Source organism: Myxine glutinosa, chromosome 7 (assembly GCF_964187855.1).
Source record: "Myxine glutinosa chromosome 7, kmMyxGlut1.1, whole genome shotgun sequence".
In the NCBI taxonomy this organism is placed as follows: Eukaryota; Metazoa; Chordata; class Myxini; order Myxiniformes; family Myxinidae; genus Myxine; species Myxine glutinosa.
In genome coordinates, this window is record NC_136267.1 from 126,925,065 (window position 1) to 126,949,780 (window position 24,716).

General features: G+C 48.1%; 1 protein-coding gene across 4 annotated transcripts in view; it reads right to left on the bottom strand.

The window, feature by feature from the left end:
- Nucleotides 1–24,716, bottom strand: part of LOC137413562 (protein HEG homolog 1) — a 238,483-nt gene that overhangs the window by 122,740 nt on the left and 91,027 nt on the right. The window contains exons 12-14 of one of the 4 annotated variants that reach the window (XM_078782285.1): nt 14,186–14,270; nt 7,829–7,940; nt 7,365–7,692 (exon numbers count right to left, since the gene is read on the bottom strand). The exons of 2 other annotated variants lie outside the window; for them this stretch is intronic. In XM_078782285.1, coding sequence (XP_078638411.1) covers nt 7,832–7,940; nt 14,186–14,270 — 194 coding nt within the window. In that variant the 3' untranslated portion in view covers nt 7,365–7,692; nt 7,829–7,831. Of the gene's footprint in view, nt 1–7,364; nt 7,693–7,828; nt 7,941–14,185; nt 14,271–24,716 lie in introns of those variants that run through there. One more of the 4 variants, XM_078782283.1, reaches the window with a different exon arrangement.

The following is a 24,716-nucleotide window of genomic DNA, read 5'->3' on the forward strand; positions in this document are numbered from 1 at the left end:
AGGAAGGATGGATGAGTGGAGGGATTGATCGATGAGTGGAGGGATGGATGGATGAGTGGAAGGAAGGATGGATGAGTGGAAGGAAAGATTGATTGAGTGGAAGGAGAGATGAATGAGTGGAGAGATGGATGGATGAGTGGAGGGATGGATGACTCGAAGGAGGGATGGATGACTCGAAGGAGGATGGATGGATGAGTGGAAGGAAAGATTGATTAACTGGAAGGAGGGATGGATGACTCGAAGGAGGGATGGATGGATCTCACGAATCAATAATTTCATTGGCTGCTGAATCGAAAGCAAGATGACCTGGATCAACCTACAATGAGGAGCAATGTGCTGAATCCCCTCCAACAACTATCCGTGGCGCTTTGATTAATTTATATATGCAAGTGCATCATTACAATTGGATGTTGGAGATGTGGGCAGTGTTTCACAGCCGAATCGGCACAACTATTGCATATGTTAATGTCCCTTCGTAAATTCCTATTTCGCTGCGCATTACAAATATGTTGTTGTTGTCAGCGTTTAAGGGTTAGGCATGTGTGAGCAAAACGCTCGCTGAACGCCTTTCAGAAATTCGGTCCTTAATGTCTCGTCTGACTAATAAAACAGTGAGCCTGTTGTCTTCATCTTCTGGTATATTGTCTCAACAGTTTTGGAGAGAAGCTGAGATGGATGAGTGGGAAACCCACCCAATTGACACACATCATCTCCACCAATAGCCAACAGGAGAATGGTGCAAGTTGGAAGAGCGGTTCTTGATGCTCCCTCCAGAACCAATGGTAAAAGTCGGTGTTCTGGGAAACTTGCAGGATGTTGTGAGAGAGCTTTCACCTGAGGGTAGGTAGGGTCGTTCTAGGACCGAAGCAGCACCCGGAATTAAAAACATTCACGGGAAATTGGAATCCAGCTGTGAATCCATTTGTAGCAAAGCTGGAGCAGGTGTGGCAATCACATCTGGAGCTGTTGTGGACATTTCAAAGTTAACACAGCTCAGGCTTGCTTGCGATATTGTTACCTCCACCACCAAAGGTGGATGGAGGTTATGTTTTCACCCCTGTCTGTCTGTTTGTCTGGCCGTTTGACAGTCCGTTTTTCTGTGAACAAAATATCTCAAAAAGTTGTGGACGGATTCGGACAAAATTTGGCAGAGACGTAGCGTATGTGACGAGATGGTATTCATAGAATACGTACCATTCGCAGTCAACTTGTTGCGTGCCAACTCTTCTGTTTTTGAACATTTTTTTCCTTTGACCCAATATGGCTGCCAGCCCACGTGAGCGATGACATAATAAATTTATATTCTCTAATATAATTGTTGCATAGATCACACTCAATACATTTCAAACTGATCAGACTAATCGTTGTCCCTGTCGAATTATGACGTCATAATTATGGCACCAATGACGTCATCATTAACAACACCTATTCCCCATATGGAGTTCTTTACAATGAGCCATGTTTCAATTTTTTCCATGCAGCGGTTTTGGAGATATAGAGGTGCAACATTTTTCGGTTTTTCCAATATGGCGCCTGTACCAAATGACCTATGACGTCATGATTTTCATTAAAATATTCTGCATGAGGAGGCGTTCCTATGCTGAAAATTTCGTGCTCAACAGACCAACATTTGCTGAGAAAAAAAATTCACAATGATCGGATAAGTGTTGTACTTGTCAAATTATGACGTCATAATGAAGGCACCGATGACATCATCATTAACATGTCTTATTGCCCAAGGGGAGTACTTGACAAAGAGCCATGTTTCAATTTTTTCCATGGAGTGGTTTCAAAGATAGAGGTGCAACTTTTTTCGATTTTTCCCAAGATGGCGTCTGTAGCACGTGACCTATGATGTTATAATTATCATTTTAAAAATCCACAGGAGGAGCTGCACATATTCTGAAAATTTTGTGTCCATCGGACTAATAGCTGCAGAGGAATTTTTGTTTTATTCATACTGATCAGATCAAGCGTTGTACTTGTCGAATTATGACGTCATAATTAAGGCACCGATGACATCAACATCAACATATCTTATTCCCCATGGTGAGTACTTGACAATGAGCCATGTTTCAATTTTTTCCATTGAGCGGTTTCGGAGATATAGAGGTGTAAAGTTTTTCCAAGATGGCGTCCGTACCACGTGACCTATGACGTCATAATCATGAATAAAAAAATTCGACAGGCGGAGGCGCTCCTATGGTAAACTTTCGTGTCAATCGGACCAACGGTTGCCGAGAAAATGAATTTTTAAAATGCAGACACGTACGGCACACGGGACACGGCACACTGAAATGCTTAACCCCGCTTTCGCTTCGCGAGCGCAAGGTAACACGGCACACGTATGCAACTGAATGCTTAACTCTGCTTTTCCCTTCGCGAGCGCAGGGTAACAAGGACAAAATGATTAGACTTTGGTGAAGATCTGGATTCGGATCAGGCTACGAGAATTTTTTAAGTGATTCTTCACCATTGGGAGATAGGGCCAAAACGATACATAGCAGGATATCTCAAAAAGTTGTGCACGGATTTGGACGAAACTTGGTGGACTAGTTGGGTGTCTTACAAGGACGAATCGATTCGATTTTGGTGAAGGTCTGAATAGGGATTCATATATGAGAATTATTTAATTTTTAAGTGATTCTTCACCAATGGGAGATAGGGCCAAAAACGATACATAGCAGGATATCTCAAAAAGTTGTGGATGGATTTGTACGAAACTTGGTGGACCGGCTGGGTGTCTGACAAGGACAAATCGATTCGATTTTGGTGAAGATCTGAACATGGATTCGTATATGAGAATTGTTTAATTTTTTAAGTGATTCTTCACCATTGGGAGATCGGGCCAAAAACAATACATAGCAGGATATCTCAAAAAATTATGGATGGATTTGGACGAAACTTGGTGGACCGGCTGGGTATCTGACAAGGACGATTCGATTCGATTTTGGTAAAGATCTGAACGTGGATTAGGATATGAGAATTATTTAATTTTTAAGTGATTCTTCACCATTGGGAGACAGGGCCAAAAACGATACATAGCAGGATATCTCAAAAGGTTGTGGACGGATTTGGACGAAACTTGTAGGACAGATTGTGTGTGTGACAAGGACGAATCGATTCGATTTTGTTGAAGATCCGGATCCAGCTAGTATAATTTTTAAAGTGATTCTTCAACATTGAGTGATTGATATGGCCAACCAGGTGGAGGTATGCTCTCTACTGAGTGCCTTTCTAGTTCCAAAATGAAATTATGTCGTTTCCGTGTTGGTGGCACTTTTTGTAATATTAGGGAGGTGTCCAAACTCCAAAGGGAAATCTTTCAACTGAACGAGTCATACCTTCTGTGTTTACGATAAGGGATGAATAGTCAATGGTAGATCCAACAGCAAAAGGAGAGCAACCTGTGGTGCAGTGGTGACTATTGTGCTGCGAGCAAGTTGAATTTGAAGCACCTCATTCAGAGGTAATGGGAAACTCAGGCATTAAAGGATAAATGCAGAGGGAATTTCCAGCGCAAAGAAAGACATAGCCGGTCCTGCCATGGGTGTTGATTGTGAGGTCGATGCAAATGGGAGGATTTTTGGAGGAGTTTGGGCTCTGGTGCTAATGGTCCTGGAATCTGAGGCTAAATATTGTGGTTGAGATGGTGGTGATAAGTGGTTAGACCCGTGAAGTATCCACCTACAAGGCCTTCATTCCACAGATTGATGGAATACTGCTCTCCCCTCTGGGATGGCTTCCCTGCATCACACCTTCCTCAGCTTGATGTCGTGGAAACCATGGTCTTCAAGACTATTGGAATCTCCCACGATGAAGCTGAGTCTGTGGGTCTATCACTTCACCATCGCAGACACGTCGGTGGTCTCTATATCTTCTACTGCCTCCTTTCTGGTCTTGCATCCTCTGCCCTGTCTGTGCTTTATCCTCCTCGCATCCAAGGGTCTGCACGGCACAAACGGTGCACCATCAACACCTTTCTGATAAAATTAGCTAAATGCAGGATCACTGCTCACCTCCACTCATTCGTTCCTCTTTTTCCCCACCGGTGGGACCAACTTCCACATTCTCTTCAATCTCATTGTTCCCTCCAGATCTTCAGGACCGTTGTTCACCACCATCTCAAATTATCCCCAATCCAAAACCATGATCTTTCTGCCCTCGTGACCCCAATCCCTCCTCCTTCTAAATTTCCAGTTTTTCCTCCTGAGAGTTTCCTTCTGTATCCATATTGTCCACCCCCATTCATCCTCTCCTGCCCCTCATTCCTCCCCACACCCATTGCTTGTCCAAGTCTACTCTATCTTGGCCTTCAATTCTGCTGTTAGTGTTTTCACCCTCTCTCAACTGTTTCTTTTGTCCTGTTGTGTCCTGATTCATTCAGTGTACTAATACAAGTTCCTCCACGAGCCTCGACTATGTACCCAAAAAATAAAAAAGAAGTCAATCAATCATCTCCATGTATTGTATTCAAAGACGCGCAGTACGACAAGGAACCTCTGTTCTGTTCACCACCATCTCTTATCTTCCCCCATCCAAAACCTTGATCTTTTCTACCCCCGCTAATTCACCCCAAATACATTTTTCGAAATTCCAACTTCTTTCCTGGAAGTCCTTGCAGTGTCCATATGTTTTATACCTCTCCCACCTCCCCCCAAGCTCTCTCCCTCCCGCAGTTCTCTCGACGTCCCTGCTCTCAAATGTTGCGTTTGTGTCCTTCCCCCTCTCTCCCCATCTTGTCTACCGCTCCCCTTATTTTGTGTTTTATGTGTCGGTTTGACTTTTTGTGTGATTAATGTTAGCTCTTTCACGAGCCTCGATCTTGTGTACAAAAAAAAAAAAGTTAGCTCTTTCACGAGCCTCGATCTTGTATACAAAAAAACAACAACAACAACAACAAAAAAAAGAAGTAAGATTTCAGTTCTTGTCGTATATGCTCTCTACTCTGCCAACCGAACCATTCAAACATATCATATCTGCTCAGACTTCACCATTTGTCAGTTTTTTTGTTATTTTTTGTTATACAAGATCGGGACTCGTTTAAGAGCTAACATATCAAACACATATTAGCACAAAAAAAACCACAAAAAACATAAACGGACACGTAAAACAATAAGGGGATGGGGAGACAAGATCAAAGGGAGAGGGCTGGCGGGGGGGCGGGGGGGGGGCGGGAGGGAGGAAAGGGGTACACGGTACAAAACAAATTGACACTACACGGAATTTCAGGAATGAAGTGGGAGATTGAAAGATGTGGATTTAGGGTGAATTAACGGTGGTGGAAAAGATCAAGGTTTTGGATGGGGGAAGATAAGAGATGGTGGTGAACAGCTGTTTTAAAGACCTGGAGGGAGGAGTGGGATTGAAGGGAGTGGGGGAGTTTGTTCCAGAGGTGGAAGAAAAGAGGAATGAAGGAGTGAAGGTGAGCAGAGAGTCTTGATTTTGGCAGTTTAACCATAAGAGGGTTGCTGGCAAGATCTTGTGTGTCCTGAAGGAATATTTGGGAGACAGAGCAGGGGGAGCTACGCCAGAGAGGAGTCGGTAGAAGACAGAAAGACCACCAACCTGCCTGCGGTGAGTGAGTGAAAGGCCCTCGGAGTTAGCTTCATCGCAGGAGATTCCAATGATTCTGAAAGCTTTGGTTTCAACAGCATGAAGACGAGCTAGGTGTGAGGCAGGAGCACCAGCCCAGAGGGGGGGGGGGGGGGGGGAAGGGGGGGGGGGGAGAACAGTATTCCATTGAGCTGCGGTTGAAAGCTTTGTACTCCGACTCCTCTCCGGCCTTGCTCCCCGAGCTCTCTCTGTGCTCTGTCCTCCATATATTCCTACAGGTCGCACAATATCTGCCAGCAACCCTCTTATGGTTAAACTGCCAAAATCTAGACTCTCTGCTCTCTTCACTCCAACATTCTCTCTGGGTCAGTTTCAGTATGCCCTGAAATAAACCAACATCACTGCAATACATAAACCTTGTTCAAAAACAGATCCTCTTAACTACAAGCCTATTAGCTTGCCTCCATTTATAATCAAGGTCATGGAATCTATCATTAGAGTTGACATCAAATGCTTCCTTTTCTCCAACGGACTGATCTGAGATCGTCGGTTCAGTTTTACACCCGGTCATTCCACCTTGTGCAGGTTGCTTTGACTCTCCCAAAAGGGGACAGAAGCCCTCAATCTCAGATATGAGATCAGGGTCGTCTGTCTGAACATATATCGAGCATTTGATACAGTCTGGCATCCTGCATTAATCACCAATCTCTCTGCTTTTGGCATCAAAGGCTACCCACCTCCTCTCATGGATCACGGACTTCCTCCACTCCCGTATTCAGCATGTAACTCTAAATGGGATCCTCTCATCTCCTCTCCCTGTCAAGGCTGGAGCACCCCAAGGCAGTGTCTTGGGCCCGGTCTTGTTCCTAATCTTCATCGATGATCTTTCTGATTTTTGAAAAAAAAAAATCCTGCCTTTCTCCTTGCTGATGATTCCACCCACTGCCATATTATCTCTCATCCTTCAGACAAGCTGTCAGCATCCTCTTCCCTCTTGGCAGAACTTGGTAGAATCAGGAGCTGGCACGTCACTTGGAATATGTCTTACAATCCTGACAAATCCTATGCACTCACCATATCTCTCCGAAAGGACCATCTGGCAAACGCTTCCCAAGCACTCCTTTTTTCCAGGTTATTGTGATTTTCCACTTCTCCCTCACCTCGTTACTTGCAAAAATCATAGATTTTTCAAGTATATTGGTTGGTCGAGTGTGCTATCCTATGTCTGTTTGACTAGCCTATTGTCTTTGAGGTCAAAAGGTCAACATAGGCCAAAGGTCAACAACTTTGTCAAATTCCTAAATCATTCATTTGCATCACATTAACTTGAAATTTGAAGAGCATTTGCATATCAGGCCACTGAATCCAACCACGAATTATTTTTGAGGTCTAAATGTCAAAAGGTGAACATAGGCCAGATGTCTAAAATCATCAATTTTTCATCCGATTGACTTGAAATATGAAGAGGATTTGCATATTTGGTCTTTGAATTCAACCACCAATTATTTTTAAGGTCAAATTTGTTTAGAGACTTTGCAAGTATCGTGCACGACGTCTTTCATGTTTTGTTTGTTAGTTGTCGGTTGGTTTTTCTTTTTCTATTTCATCCCCACTTTCCCGCTTCCTCTTCTTGTTATGCATCATTCACCTTGTTCACCCCCATGAGTTCTGCATCCAATCCCTTTGGTCTCACTCTCACTTCTACTCTGCTGTTAATGTTTCCCCCTTTCCATTCTGCTCTTGCTCTTCCACGATCTTCAAAACATGTATACAAAGGAAAACAACAAAAAATACCAACCAAAGAATAGTTCAACATCAAACAGCTTTTATTTTGATTCATCTCATTTGTTAAAATATCTCTTTCATCTCATTTGTTCCTCCATTTGCCTCCCCAGACAATAACAAATTAGACAAATTGGAAAATCTGAACTTAAACTATTCGATCTTTACTATTTATTGCAGGACTAAAATAATGCATTCAGTCTAAACACAACGGTTTTGCTCGTACAGAATAACAAATAAAATGCATCTTCACTTGGAATTTTTTGTTTAATAATCACAATCTGGTTTGAAGGATGCGTTTGAGAAACTTTGCTTTCTGTTTGGTTTGCCTCCATTCATGAGAAGGGAATTGTTCTGCAGAATACAAGATCATGAGTGAGTAACAATAAGGTACAAGATAAACAAGGTACTGGATAATGCTGCAGCAAACATGTTGACTAGTTTCAGTTGACATGTTGAATAGTTTAAGTGAAGTCAAGTCATTTCTCACTTGTTAGCTTTGTAAACGCACCCTTGGAATGACTGCAGGGTTATTGTCAAAGTTCCCTGCATTGCGCTGCCAGCCTGAGTCATATGGATTTTCCGAAATCTTCTTCTTTTTACTGCAGGTAAAGGAGAAATTGCAAAACATGTTGAAATGCAGTTGCTACACGAAATGGAAGTCTTTATAAACTTTTCTCAACGTTTGAGAGTTTCATGCAATTTTGACACAAATCATGCGATAAGCAAAATGTAATCAATTTGGATGTCCATCATATATCGCATGATTCCGAATCTCACTGGATTGTGAATTCAGTAAAAAAAATAAACCGAATATTTCAAAGTGGGACAGATGCTCATCTCCCGATGGAGGGCGGTCATATTTGAAATGCATTCGGGGATAAAGTTTATTGTCAGTTTGATTGGATGGAAAATTATGGGCACGTGAGGGCTGAAAGTGCTGATGACATGATTGTATTCGCACAGTAAAGACTATGTAGGATTAGTGGGTTCTGAATTAATGAAAAACATTCCATTCATTTTTGTCCAGTGAAAGGACCCTTAAACCCTTTTAGACCGCAAAGTGTCTGAGGTTCTCAATGGCCTAAGAGGTCTAATGGGTGTAAAGGTCGAAAGGAGTCTAAAGGGTTTTACAAGGACTAAAAGGGTCATAACATAACTAAAAAGGTCTAAGGGGGAATAAGGGTTCTCATGGGTGTAAAGGTCTAAAGGGAATGTATGGGTTTAATGGGTCATAAGGGGTCTAAAGGTCTATGGGATCTACGAGGACTATAGGTTATATTTCAATGGTAGTTAGGGTTGAAAGGGTCTACAGTGTCGAAAGGGTATACAAAAGCGTAAGGGTTTATAGGGGGTTCAGAGGATCATAAGGGGTCTAAAGGTCTGTCGGATATAAAAGTCTTTAGATCTTGTATGACCCTTTAAACCCATATGGACTTTACAGACCTCTTACACCTGCAGACCATTTTAGGTTTGGACGCTTTCAACACTTTAGATTTAGACCATTACACCCTGTAGACCTCATAGACCCCTTAGACCATTTAGACTCGAACTACTATTGGAATGCACCCTTTAGACTCCCTAAATCTCATCGACCCTATAGAACTTTCGGGACTAACAGGGTTTTGTTGTAAAAATCAGATCGACAACATTGTCCCAATAGTAGGTTTAATTCAGTATCGATCTCGAGCAACACCTGCAAGAAATCAACAAGCATAATATCAGTATACCGTAATCATAGAAGTAATAATGGATTGGCAATTGGTACAAGCAAGCCTGGAACATCTAGCAATACGCACCATTCGAGTATGCACTACCACACAGAATAAATGTCACAGGAATGAATCGGAGCGATGTCTGTCCGAGTTCTTATGGAAGCCCCTCAGTGGTCGGAGACAGCATAGCACCTGGGTTCAGCTTAGACACAATTTCATTACATTCTCCCCTCCGTTAAAACTACACTACCGCTAGGGCTGAAATCAAGCGAGCAAAGCGCATAGTAGCAGAGTAATCAGTTAGCAATGGTCCATGTCAGTCAGTCCAACCATAGCGGACGGGGCGGCGAATTTCTCTCCCGGCGCGTGTCCGATAGACACCGGATACCACATCCCTGAGGCCGGAATCCCCCGCATCGGAATGTCCGCCTAAATTGGGTGACGGCGGTGGCCCCACAAAGCCATCCGGATCGGGTGCGTGTGGCGATGGGAAAGCAGATAGATTCTCCATTGTCGGATCAACTGTTCCATAAGCCGGCTCGTCAATATCCCCGCATGGGGCAAGATGGCGTACCGAGACTGTAGACTCCCGTCCGTTGGGCAACAGTACACGAGCGTGCTCGGGATTGGTTTGGAGAATACGCACCTTGTCAACGAGCGGGTCATATTTACTTGAGCAAACCGCGCGTTTGAGGAAGGCCAGTCCGGGCTCAGCAAGCCAGTCCGGCAGAGGACGGGTACCGCCCGAACGACGCGAGTAACGAAACATACGGTCGTGGGGAGTTTGATTAGTAGCAGTGCACAATAAAGTCCTGATCGAACTTAACACCCCGGGGAGCGACCAAGCCCATCGGTCCAGTCCTAGTCTGCGGGACTTAAGGCTCAGAGTAACGGCTCTCCATATGATGCCATTAAATCGTTCCACCTGTCCGTTCGCCTGTGGCCTGTACGGAGTAGTATAGCTAGAAGCGATATTATGCTGGAGCAAGAAGTTTCTCACATCCTGGGACAAGAACACCGCATCTCGATCGGTGTGCACATAGGTTGGATTCCCAAACATAGAAAACAAGTTCTGCAGACACCGGATAACCGTAGCAGCAGACATATCGTCGCATGGGAAAGCAAAAGGGAATCTGGAGAACTCATCAACGATCGTGAGTAGATATCGAGAACTACTCGAAGCAGGTGAAGCCGGCAGGAGTCCTTTGAAGTCCATGGCGAATCTCTCCCACGGCCAAGTGGCCTGGACCAGCGTACCCATCGGAGGGTTGTAGAAGTGAGGTTTGAGTTCAGCGCAAACGGAACACGTGCGACAGAGCCGACGAATATCCTCAATGGAATAGGGCAAGTTATGACTGTGCATATAATGAGCTAAACGCGTCACGCCGGGATGGCACAAAGTGTCATGAAGGATGCGCAGATCCTCAAAGGAGGTGAGACTCACACACACCGCAGGCCATGATAAAGCATCGGCAACGAGGTTATCCCTCCCCGGGCAATATTTGATTTTGTAACAGAAATCGGCTAGCTCAATCCGCCAGCGAGTGATTTCCTCATTCTTAATGCATTGAGCATGTTGTGTGTCGTACATAAAGGCAACACTCTGTTGATCCGTGATGTTCTGAAAACATCGACCGAGCAAATATGGACGCCAACGCCTGATCGACTCGATGATGGCATACGCCTCCTTTTCGAGTGTCTTCGCTCCGCGGAGGAGAGAGTCCTTGAAAAGAAGGCCACAGGTCACCCCCCTTGGGAGAGTGTAGCAGCTATCGCGTGGTCCGACCTATCGCTTTCCAAAGCAAAGGGCTTGTTTTCGTCAATCGTCGACACAGCGGCGCCAGCTATGTCGGACTTCAGGCCATGGAAAGCGGCCTTAGGAGCGTGACTCATGGGGAATGCATTGCAATCCACAAGAGGACGAAGCTTCTCGGAAAAAATTTGAACCCAGTTAGAATGAGCAAACAGCCCGAGAGCGCGCTTCTAAGAAGCGCGATCGTGGGGCGGGGCCATCTCGAGCAAGGGTCGCAGACGCTCCTTATGCGGAGAGATAGAGCCATGGGTCACGGTGTACCCCAGGAGATCTATCGTTCGAGCAGAATAGCGACATTTAGCCTCGTTCATAGTCAGTCGATACTTGTGCGCAACCTCGAGGAAGCACTTCAGATTAGCATCATGATGTTCTTTGTCGTACCCGCAAACCGCGAGATTATCCAGATAAACAAAGACATCGGTTAAATTCTCCTTAACAATGAGGTCGTCCATGGCCCTTTGGAAGCAAGGACCCCATTCGTGACCCCGAAAGGCAGCCGGATGAACTGGTACAACCTCTGTCCAGATTCAAACCCAGTGTAGATGCAATCTGCCTCGGAGATGGGAATCTGATGATACGCGCTACGTAGATCGAGAGTGCTATATACCGAGTACTGTGCCACCTGTCGTACCAGAGAATCCATTCCCGGGAGTGTGTAGGCATCCAATTGGGTAAACCGATTAATCGTCTGTGAATAGTCGATTACCATGCGTTTGCGGTGCGATTCGGTTCGAACCACCAAAACTTGGGCCCGCCAAGGCGACCGACTAGGTTCTATAATACCTTCCTTTAATAGCTGCGCAGTCTCTTCAGCAATGAATTGCGTGTCAGTCTGTGAGTAGCGTCGCGATTTAACAGCAACCGGTGTACAGTCAGTAGTCATATTGGGAAACAGTGACAGTTGTTCAATTTCCATCCCTGCAAGAGCACACACAGCAAGAGTATCAGCACCAACAAATTCCATTTCCCAACGCCCGTGGCGCCGGAGAAAATCGTGTCCTAGCAAAACTTCTGCACATAATGCTGGTAAGACCATTAAATGACCATCCGGAAACATTCGACCCTTAATCACAAGCTTTAGTCGACATTCCCCCCGAGTGCTGAGCCATAGCCCTTGAGAAGCCTTGAAGATTCTGCATTTTGTCCCGAGAATCGGCCAGCCATGCTTCTGAACAAGTCGTAAATCGACATAACTATCAGTGGAGCCCGTGTCGATTAAGGCATTCACAAATTTTCCTTCAATCATGAGTGGAATGACAGTGCTGGACAGGCCAGGTGGCCCTGCAGAAGTCGAGTCATCGAGAGGTGGCGCTCGAGCCTCGCGTGTGGATCTGACACCAGCTAATGTCTTCCGTGCAGTTGAAGTCGATTGTGGACCGGTCGAGCCGTCGGTAGAGGGCGCTTGAGCCACGCGTGGAGATCCCTTCTTTCATGGTCAAAGTCGATCGTAGGTCGATCGTGCCGCCGCTAGAGGGCGCTCGTGCCACGCGCAGAGATTAGACGCCAGCGTACGCCGATCGGGAAGCCAAACCCAGAAGTGGGCTGGGCGTCGAAAGAATTCCTGTCAAGGACGGTCGAGCTGCGTACCGTCGTGATTGCGCCACTTGTTTAGTCGGTGCGGTAGGTCTCATCAAGGTCGAGCGCTCAGCTCGGGGTCCACGGAGAGGGGCGATTCCAATCAAGGCTGCGCGAGGTGCCGATTGTTTCTCGGGCGGAGAGAGAAGCACATTCAGCGTCGAGCGGGTTCGCCAGCCCCGAGACGAACGACAAACTTTTGCAAAGTGCCCATTCTTTGAACACAAATGACACGTCGCCTCTTTAGCCGGACAAACTGACCTGAGATGGTTCCGGTTCCCACAGAAATAGCGCATAGCGTTACTTCCTGCCTTGGGTCCAGCAGCAACGGCTGCTGTCAAACTCGGGTCGGGGTCCTCAAGCGCATCGGGTGTCTCCGATTCCGGCTAAGATGCAGCATCCGCTTGCTCGGCGGTAGCTCTCTCCGGTCGTGTCGGTCGGGTTAATCCTGCAGTGACGTATGGACAGTCATACGCGTCGGCTTGTTCCTGCGCTTCGCTGTACAGGAGAGATACCCGAAGAGCTTTTTCTAGTGTCAAATCTTCTTCTTCAAGTAATCTCTGTCTGATGACTGGTGACCAAATCCCAGAAACAAAAGAATCCCGCACAAGATCATCGCAAACTTGTGCATGGGTGCGTGTCTCGGAAGTACAGTCCTTCAGTAACCGGCGGAGGTCTTGAGCGAACTGGTTGATGGTCTTCGTGGGTTCTTGTCGACAAGTCGCAAGCAGATATCGGGTGTAGACCACACTCCGAGTTTTGATGTAAATACGTTTCATTTCTTCCACAGCAGTATCGTACGTTCCGCACTGAGAAATGGACGTGTACATAGTATGATTCACTTTGGAGTGCAGCACCGCCAGCTTCGTGACATCTGTGAGTCCGTCCTGCACATCCAGGTGACTGGTCAGTAGCTTCAGCCAGTGTAGCAGTTGTGCAGATGCGTCCGGCGCTTGGGGGTTCGCGCCAAAGATTAGAACTTGTATCAGCTTGTCAGCCATGTTCTTCTCGTTCAAGACGAAGAGAGGATTCTGAATTAATTGTTGTAAAAACCAGATCTACAACATTGTCCCAATAGTAGGTTTAATTCAGAATCGTTCTCTAGCAACACCTGTAAGAAATCAACAAGCATAATATCAGTATACCATAATCATAGAAGTAATAATGGATTGGCAATTGGTACAAGCAAGCCTGGAACATCTAGCAATACGCACCATTCGAGTATGCACTACCACACAGAATAAATGTCACAGGAATGAATCGGAGCAATGTCCGTCCGAGTTCTTATGGAAGCCCCTCAGTGGTCGGAGACAGCACAGCACCTGGGTTCAACTTAGACACAATTTAATTACAGGTTTAAGGGTCATTTCCTTCAACAAAGACTAATGGAACGTTTTTCATCAATTCAGAACCCGCTCATCCTACATATCATTTTCACTGCGCGAATACAATCCTGTTATCAGGCCTTTCAGCTCCAATGGCCCACAGGTCCCTAATTTTACATCAAATCAAACTGAAAATTAACTTTATCACCTAATGCACCCCAACTATGGCCGCCCTCCATCGGGAGACGATTATCTGTCCCACTTGGGACTATTCATTTTTAATGTTATTAAAATACTGTATCACATGTGAAGCATGGAGAACAAGAAATATCATCAATTTAGATCAACATTTGTTGAAGGCGTATTTTAATATAGGCTTTGTGTAGGATGTATTTCAGTGTTTAGAAAGAATGGCTCACCAACAGCCAACAATGATGAGTATAATGAGTACCAGGATGATAACACCAAGGACCACACTGATAATCACCACTTCCAAGAGAGAAGCTGCAAGCACACATTCAGTGACAACTTGTGATACATCTGTAGAACATGACATGGTTATCAAAATGATGGCCGTATGCGAATGAGAAAAAGTGACACATCAATGTCATAGGTTTGATCCACATGTCCCCTTGGGAGAGGGAGGGGAGGGGAGAATTGAGGTGGACGGAACATGGAGGGGGAGGGGAGTGAAGGTATGGGAGAGGGGAGGATGGATGAGAGGTGGGAGGGAGGGTGAGGGGCGAGGGGGAGAAGAAACAGAGAGGGTGGGGGAGGGAAGGGAGGAAGGTAAGGGGAAGTGGGAGGGAACAGAGGGTGAAGGGGGGGGGGTGAGGGGAGAGGAGGGGAGGAGGACAAATTTACCCATGCGAACTGCGAAGAGTGCTTTAACCTCAGTGTTGCCCAGGTAAAAAAGGAAATTTTAATACCCTCTGCCACCACTACCAGGTGCACTACACGGTTCATATTTACATGGAGAATTTACACCCCCCCCCCCCCTCACCTCCCCACATCCCTGCGTGAGGCCGTAGCTACATAGCCGATGTTACCCCCAAACAACGTTGTATTTGTACCCCGAGTTTGGAATTTGTAACTTAAAAGATGTGGCCGTGCATAAGGAACAAAGAAAGCCAGAGAGAGGGTGAGATAGAGAGAGAGAGAGCGACTGACTGTTTCTTCCTTTTATTACAACAGTGAAAAGGATCAGTCATGTACAGTCACAAAGAAAGAAACACAATAACTAAAATGGTTTCAAGGAGAAATTATTAACAAATCATCATCATCAAGTTTGCATATGACATCATTAAAACCCCACTTTTCTTTAAACAATGTTAAATTCTTGTTCATTTAAAAAAACCGGAACTCTAGCTTTAACCTTGCACTTACAAGAGCCTTAAGGGTGAGCAGTACATCATATGAAGAACCAGAAACGTTTCCCATTTTTTTCTTCCTGGACTTGTAAATTGCAAACTTGGCCTGACCAATTAAAAAGTTCATTAAAACCACATTCCTAAGGGAGGACGGTCCTAAAACACCATAAATAAAAACATTGTAATTGAAGAGGGAACCAAGCTTCACAAAGCGTTCCTGGAGAAAGGTAAAAAGAGGTTGAAATCGTTCACATTCAAGGTATATATGCGGTAAAGTTTCAACGGATGCACAGACAGGGCACAGATTAGAATTAGCAGTAGAAAACCGGTTCAGTAAAACATTATAAGGTAAAATCCAGTGTACAAGCTTCCATTGAATATCTCCAACATACTTTGGGGTAGGCAAGAGATAAAAACTTCGCCAATTGGGACAGTTGGGGGGTATTGGGGGTAAAAAAATCCCGCTATCGAAGCCTCGGGTGCTCAGAAAATGTTTTTGCATATAACATTTTAACGTACGCGTTGTACAAAGTTTTCTTTGGAAAGGAAGGAAAGGATAATTCAGCATCATCAGGGCTGTTCAGGCCAGGGGACAGATTAAGTGGCGGGCTGAAGACTAGGAGTTTAGGGAAGTCACCTGTTGTTTCCTCGGGGGAAGGTCCAAGTTCCTCGCAGGTATTACGATACGTTGTGGATATCCCTTGAAGGAACCGAGAGATTATCCTGACAGATTTTACTCCAGTTTTTTGTGCCACAGCAGCAGCACTCAACCAGCAGCGCCCAGACTCTGTCATGAGGTATTTTACTCGTAGCAGCTTGGCATCAACAAAACGTTGAACGAGTCCCTTATTATTTAAACTGTTTTCCAGGAAGGGGTTGTAGCATAGGGGTTCATTCAACAACATTTCCATGTTGTATGTTGCCATTTCACGGGAAAAGGACAGGGCTTGCCAGGCGTTCATCACCCCTTGGTAAAAGGTGGGCAGCAAGGATGAATCGATTTGATGAGGGTTCATCAAGAAAAGTTCTCGGCAATAGCCCAGCTTGCATGTAAGCTGCAATATGCAGTTAGGCTGGCTAAATTTTTTTTCCTGTTTATCATCGCCGCCCGCCCCATAAAAGTCGTCCGCCTCTAAAAATATTTATTTATTTTTTTGCTCGCGAAGTCAGTAAAATCCGTTCCCGCTCAGTGGAACAGGTTCGAATTTTGTATGTGCTCGCGTACTGTCTGAGCCAAGTTACATGTGCTCGAACTTCGCCGATCTGCAGGAGACCAATGAGGCAAACGTCTTCAATAATGTCGACGCCAAAGCCAATCTCACATGCAACGATGCGACAGAGAAGCCATACTACACGGCTGGCTATGAAGATGTGTGCTATTTCTGTGGCTGTGTTGAGGAGCTGAGTACCACAGATGAGTCATATCCTACATGCAGTACCTGCACTAAGAGTCGTACTGCCGAGAAGAGGCCCACTCGGAAGTTCAAGAAGTGGTTCCTATTCTGAAGGAGAAGCCAAATATCATCGGCAAACTGGAGAGCCTCACGTGATAATTATTGCTGAGAATTCCTCGTCAAAAATTAAACGAGCGCTGCACTACATGTAGTTGTAGGTGATGATAGATACATGAATAAATGGCAACCAACATTCCCTTGGTGTTGAACTCTACTCAACATGTATGAGTGCTATAATAGCAGTAGCTGCTGATAGATAGATACATATATGAGTGCTGTAATAGCAGTAGCTGCTCATAGATAGATACATCTATGAGTGCTGTAATAGCAGTAGCTGCTGATAGATAGATACATCTATGAGTGCTGTAATAGCAGAAGCTGCTCATAGATAGATACATCTGTGAGTGCTATAATAGCAGTAGCTGCTGATATATAGATACATCTATGAGTGCTGTAATAGCAGAAGCTGCTCATAGATAGATACATCTATGAGTGCTGTAATAGCAGTAGCTGCTGATAGATAGATACATATATGAGTCCTGTAATAGCAGTAGCTGCTGATAGATAGATACATATATGAGTGCTGTAATAGCAGTAGCTGCTGATAGATAGATACATATATGAGTGCTGTAATAGCAGTAGCTGCTGATAGATAGATACATATATGAGTGCTGTAATAGCAGTAGCTGCTGATAGATAGATACATATATGAGTGCTGTAATAGCAGTAGCTGCTCATAGATAGATACATCTGTGAGTGCTGTAATAGCAGTAGCTGCTCATAGATAGATACATCTGTGAGTGCTGTAATAGCAGTAGCTGCTGATAGATAGATACATCTATGAGTGCTATAATAGCAGTAGCTGCTGATAGATAGACACATCTATGAGTGCTATAATATCAGTAGCTGCTGATAGATAGATACATCTATGAGTGCTGTAATAGCAGGAGCTGCTGATAGATATATACATCTATGAGTGCTATAATAGCAGTAGCTGCTGATAGATAGATACATCTATGAGTGCTATAATAGCAGTAGCTGCTGATAGATAGACAAATCTATGAGTGCTATAATAGCAGTAGCTGCTGATAGATAGACACATCTATGAGTGCTATAATAGCAGTAGCTGCTGATATATAGATACATCTATGAGTGCTATAATAGCAGTAGCTGCTGATATATAGATACATCTATGAGTGCTATAATAGCAGTAGCTGCTGATATATAGATACATCTATGAGTGCTATAATAGCAGTAGCTGCTGATATATAGATGCATCTATGAGTGCTATAATAGCAGTAGCTGCTGATAGATAGATACATCTATGAGTGCTATAATAGCAGTAGCTGCTGATAGATAGACACATCTATGAGTGCTATAATAGCAGTAGCTGCTGATAGATAGACACATCTATGAGTGCTATTATAGCAGTCGCTGCTGATAGATAGATACATCTATGAGTGCTATAATAGCAGTAGCTGCTGATATATAGATACATCTATGAGTGCTATAATAGCAGTAGCTGCTGATAGATAGACACATCTATGAGTGCTATAATAGCAGTAGCTGCTGATATATAGATACATCTATGAGTGCTATAATAGCAGTAGCTGCTGATAGATAGACAAATCTATGAGTGCTATAATAGCAGTAGCTGCTGATAGATAGACACATCTATGAGTGCTATAATAGCAGTAGCTGCTGATAGATAGACAAATCTATGAGTGCTATAATAGCAGCAGCTGCTGATATATAGATACATCTATGAGTGCTATAATAGCAGTAGCTGCTGATATATAGATACATCTATGAGTGCTATAATAGCAGTAGCTGCTGATATATAGATACATCTATGAGTGCTATAATAGCAGTAGCTGCTGATATATAGATACATCTATGAGTGCTATAATAGCAGTAGCTGCTGATATATAGATACATCTATGAGTGCTATAATAGCAGTAGCTGCTGATATATAGATACATCTATGAGTGCTATAATAGCAGTAGCTGCTGATATATAGATACATCTATGAGTGCTATAATAGCAGTCGCTGCTGATAGATAGATACATCTATGAGTGCTATAATAGCAGTAGCTGCTGATAGATAGATACATCTATGAGTGCTATAATAGCAGTCGCTGCTGATATATAGATACATATATGAGTGCTATAATAGCAGTAGCTGCTGTTATATAGATACATCTATGAGTGCTATAATAGCAGTAGCTGCTGATAGATAGATACATCTATGAGTGCTATAATAGCAGGAGCTGCTGATAGATAGATATATCTATGAGTGCTATAATAGCAGGAGCTGCTGATATATAGATACATCTATGAGTGCTATAATAGCAGTAGCTGCTGATAGATAGATACATCTATGAGTGCTATAATAGCAGGAGCTGCTGATAGATAGATACATCTATGAGTGCTATAATAGCAGTAGCTGCTGATAGATAGATACATCTATGAGTGCTATAATAGCAGGAGCTGCTCATAGATAGATACATCTATGAGTGCTATAATAGCAGGAGCTGCTGTTATATAGATACATCTATGAGTGCTATAATAGCAGTAGCTGCTGATATATAGATACATCTATGAGTGCTATAATAGCAGGAGCTGCTCATAGATAGATACATCTATAAGTGCTATTGAAGGAGCTCGGGCTCCCACGTCGATCGGAAGAATGGACGCGACAAAAAGCTGGAATTCGTCCGAGTTGCTTTATTCAAACAAAACACTCAGGTACTCTCAAAAGCCCGTTTATCGGGCAGCAATATATATACACACATTATCCCGGAGCGTTTGCCCAGGAAAGGCGAGAGGGGGCATGCCCGGGTGTCCCGACCGAGGCCTGGCAAGTTGAGCGCGGGCCTGCCCGGGCGTCCTGGACGAGTCCGGCATGGTGATCGCTCCGCGTCCTTGATAGGTGCAAGGCGATTGTGAAAACCCAGCGGTAGCCGCTACACACGTCCCCCCAGAATCGACTTGCACCGGCAGGGTCAATTTGAGGAGGGTCCTGATGACCCGGCCAAAGCGACCCCTGGCGGGTCTTGGGGGGGGGGGGGTCCGGTGTGGTGGTGGGCGGTCGGGTGGGGGGCACCGTGGATGGGGGGCGGCCTCACCGCGGCGGAAGGGCCACCCGTGGTGGTTGGTCGACGTCCACGTGCGCCGGCTTGAGGCGGTCCACCGCAATCCGGTCCGACCTGCCGCCGATGTCGATGACGAATGACTTGTCGTCCCGTCGCAGGACCCGGAAGGGCCCGTCGTACGGCGGCCGGAGTGGCCCCCGATGTGCGTCGTGACGCACAAAAATATACTCCGCTGTGCGAGAAGTGCTGGGGGGACGTAGGACTGGGGGTCACCGTGGTGGGATGTTGGCACGGGGGCAAACCGTCGGGCGGCCTCCTGGAGGTCCGAGCGCTGGTGAGCTGCGGACCAGGGACTGGTAGCGTCGGGCACGAATTCGCCCGGGACGCGTAGCGCCTGGCCGTAGACAAGCTCGGTGGTGGATGCCTGGAGGTCCTCCTTGGGGGCCGTGCGGTGGCCCAAAAGGACCCACGGCAGCCGGTCGGCCCAACCGCCGTCTTGAAGGCCGGCCATGAGCGCGGCCTTCATGGAGCGGTGGAATCGCTCGCACAACCCGTTTGCTTGGGGGTGGTAGGCCGTAGTACGGTGGAGCTTGACCCCCAGGTTGCGGGCGACCGCGCCCCACAGCTCGGAGGTGAACTGTGGTCCGCGGTCTGACGAGATGTCCGCCGGTGCGCCGAAGCGGGCGACCCAGGTGGCGATGAAAGCCTGCGCCACGTCGGCGGTGGTGGTGGAGACGAGGGGAACGGCCTCCGGCCACCTGATGGTCCTGTCCACCATGTTGAGCAGGTGTGTGAACCCCCATGACGGGGGGAGGGGGCCCACCAGATCCACGTTGACGTGGTCGAAACGTCGTTCGGGCACGGTGAAAGGTGCCAGCGGGGCCTGGGTGTGTCGGTGGACCTTGGCCCGTTGGCAGGCTGTGCAGGTGCTGGTCCAATCGCGGACGTCCCGACGAAGGCCGTGCCAGATGAATCGCGCCGACACCAGCTTCTGGGAAGCTTTCCGGCCCGGGTGGGAAAGACCGTGGAGGGAGGTGAAGATGCGGCGTTGCCAGGTGACGGGCATGATGGGGCGAGGCTGGCCTTGGGAGACGTCGCAGAGCAGGACAGTGTCCGCGAAGGGGATGTCGGCCAGGCGGAGGCCAGTGTCCGCCGCCCGGAGGGCTTGCACCGTGGTGTCGGTGGTTTGGTCCGCCGCCATAAGCGCGAAGTCCATGCCCAGGTGGACCGCGTTCGCGCTGGCCCGGGAAAGACAGTCGGCCACGGCGTTGTTTTTGCCGGCGACGTGCCGGATGTCCGTGGTAAACTCCGACAGGGCGGAGAGGTGGCGCTGTTGGCGGGCCGACCACGGCTCCGTGACCTTGGCCATTACGTAAACCAACGGCTTGTGGTCGACGAACGCCGTGAAAGGTCGGCCCTCCAGGAGGTGGCGGAAATGGCGGACGGTCAGGTGTAGACCGAGGAGCTCACGGTCAAACGTGCTGTATTTGAGCTCGTTCGGCCGGAGCTGCCGGCTGAAAAAAGCGAGTGGCTGCCAAACCTCTTGCACCCATTGCTCATGTACGGCGCCCACCGCGTAGTCGGAGGCATCCGTGGTGAGGGCGATGGGAGCGTTGAGCACCGGATGAGCGAGCAGTGTTGCGTCGGCGAGGGCCCGCTTTGAGCTTTGGAAGGTCGCGTCCATTGCTGCGGACCAGGCGATGTCGTGCTTGGCCGGCTTGCCCCGGAGGGCTTCGTAGAGGGGCCGCATGAGTTGAGCAGCGCGGGACACGAAGCGGTGATAAAAATTCACCATTCCCAGGAATTCCTGCAGGGCCTTTATGGTGCGGGGGCGCGGGAACGTGGTGATGGCCTCGACCTTGGTTGGCAGCGGCACGGCCCCGTTCTTGGTGATGTGGTGGCCCAAAAAATCAACGGCCGTCGTGCCGAAGTGGCATTTGGCCGGGTTGACGATGAGGCCGTGCTCGCTGAGGCGCCCGAACAGTGTTCGGAGGTGGAGGAGGTGCTCGGCCCGGGACGTGCTGGCGACGAGGATGTCGTCCAGGTAAACGAAAAGGAACGGCAGGTCACGCAGCACGCCGTCCATCAAGCGCTGGAACGCCTGAGCCGCGTTCTTGAGACCAAACGGCATCCGTAAGAATTCGAATAAGCCGAACGGCGTGATGACTGCCGTTTTAGGGACATCGGCCGCCCTGACAGGTACCTGGTGATATCCCCGTATGAGATCAATTTTCGAAAAAATGACCCGTCCCGCCAGACGGGCGGAGAAGTCTTGGATGTGCGGGATCGGATACCTGTCGGGGGTGGTAGCGTCGTTAAGGTGGCGGTAGTCGCCACATGGGCGCCAGCCGCCCCCTGGCTTTGGGACGATGTGTAGTGGCGAAGCCCACGCGCTATCGGAGCGCCGCACGATGCCGAGGTGTTCTAAAGCGTCAAACTCGGCTTTGGCCACGGCGAGCTTGGCTGGGTCGAGGCGGCGGGCTCTGGCGTAGACCGGCGGGCCCGTGGTTGGTATGTGGTGCTCGATCCCATGCCGTACTGCGACGGCCGAAAACGTCGGCCGCGTGAGGGCCGGGAACTCCGTGAGCAGGCGAGCAAACTCGTTCACCGCCGGGAGGGCGCATGCCAGCTCGGTCGGCGCGGAGCTGCTCAATGTGCATACCAGGGAGCTGAAGGTTTCGGCGTTGATTAAACGACGCCGTTGGACGTCCACCAGCAGTCCGTGTGCGCAGAGGATGTCCGCGCCTAGCAGAGCCATGGGCACGTTTGCGGTTACAAACGTCCAAGCAAAGCGTTGGCCGCCAAAGCAGAGGGTGACGTTGCACGGGCCGAAGGTGCGGATGGCCGATCCGTTGGCCGCAACCAAGGAGGGGCCGCAAACCGCGGACTGCCTGTCCTGGTCAGAGGCGGGTATGACGCTTAGTTGGGCGCCGGTGTCGCACAGGAAGCGCCGTCCGGACGCTTTATCCGTGATGAACAGTAAGTTGCCCGTGTGGCCGGCGCTCATGGCTGGTAATGAACGCCGGCCCAGCCGTTTCCCGGCCTGCCGAAGGTGCACGGGGGTCGGCATGTCCGGGCCTTCTGTCCGAACCTGGCATGATAGTAACACCACGCTTGGTCAGGTGGAGGCCCCGGTCGTCGTGCTGGAGGTGGTCGGCTCGGTGTAGCGGCCGCCAATTGCATCGGCAGTTCGGTCATCGACCGAGCCGGGTGCTCGGGCGCCATGGGTGTTGCATCGGACGGCGGTGGGCCCCAGGTCGCTGCTGCGATGCGCTGGCCTGCGGCGGAGATCTTGTCGGCTTCCCTGACAAGGGCACGGGGATCCGTGATCGTCGTGCTTGCCAGGGCGAGGCGTACCGGGCTAGGCAGCTGACGGAGGAACAGCTCCCGGAACAGGAATGCCGGAGAGTGCTCGCCGAGCAGCGAAAGCATGTAGTCCATTCGCTCGGAAGGGCGCGTGTCGCCGAGCTCGGGCAGGTCGAGCAGGCGCCGTGCGCGTTCCGCCGATGGGAGGGCGAAAGCGTCGAGGAGAAGCTTTTTAATCGTGCCTTATTTGTCAGCGGCTGGCGGGCTCTCGAGGAGGCTCAGGGCGCGGGCCGCGGTGGCTGAACCGAGCGCTGCTACCACATGGTGGAAGCGGGTGTCGTCGGCCGTGATGCCTCGCAGGGCGAACAGGGAGTCCGCCTGTGCGAACCAAACCGCCGCGTGAGCGTCCCAGAAGGTAGGCAGTTTAAGGGCCACTGCCGTGTCCATGTCGGTAGGTCACCAATGAAGGAGCTCGGGCTCCCACGTCGATCGGAAGAATGGACACGACAAAAAGCTGGAATTCGTCCGAGTTGCTTTATTCAAACAAAACACTCAGGTACTCTCAAAAGCCCGTTTATCGGGCAGCAATATTGTTACAGACACGACTTTGATGTTATGGTGGGCCGAGCGGAATGGCCGCCGTGTCCGCACAAGTTACCCGATTATACTCGAACGTTGCCGAGTCGAGCTACGCTAAATCAATTGAGGAAAAGGACACAACGGCTGGGATTAAAATGACACGACACCAGGGATACGGTTCTCAAGACCTCCGGAGGAGGTTATAATATGGCGGAAGGTTAGATTACAGGAATGAGAGGGACAGCATAGAAAGATAGGCACTTAGACACACTTATCTTATTCCCGACAGACCACAGATAAACAGGACAAAACTGACTCACACGGGGATTGATGGCAAGGAAAGCGGGCAGTCGATGGCTCAAGGTGCACTCTTGGCTCAAGGACAGAATCGACCCGGTCCGGTCCAAAGATGCGGGGAGGTATCGTCGCGCTGGGGGTGGCGTCCTTTGCTCTCCGTGGTTCAGGCGCATCTGATCTCACATCCGGTAAGTCGCTGCGTATCTCCGGCGGGGAGTGACATGCCCTCGGCTCGTTAGCTCCACCCCAGATGGAATCGGCCCGTTGCTTCTCATTGGGTGCGGGGGGTTACCGGCTCCGCCCTTGACGAAGGGCCGACAGGCAGCCCCTTCGTGGTAACCCCGTCGGCGCACATGGGTAATGGCGGCTAACCGAGCCGGAGTGAGGACGCACACTCCCCGCGCGCGCCGTTGTTGTAGTTGTTGTAGTTGTTGTTGTAGTTGTTGTTTGGGGAAGAAGATGGGAGGAGGTATGGGAAGGTCCTAAACTCACTACTGGTGCCATATAATCACATTCTGGTGCAACGAAGAGTCAGAATTAATGGAAACGAGTCCTTAACTGACATAGACTAAGAATAACTAGCAAGATGTCCGAAAGTTGTCTACGTGAGATGCGGTGGACCTGGGCACGACATTTAATGGGGGAAAAAGGGGAAGGTCGGTTCTACAGAGTGTTGTTTACAGACAATGGGACTAGGGAATGGGGGATTGGGGATAGTTGGGGAGTATTGGGGAAATAGGGGAATATTTACAAGCGGACATGGAGGCCAAATCCCATATCCGCAACAATATATATACACACATTATCCCGGAGCGTTTGCCCAGGAAAGGCGAGAGGGGGCGTGGCCGA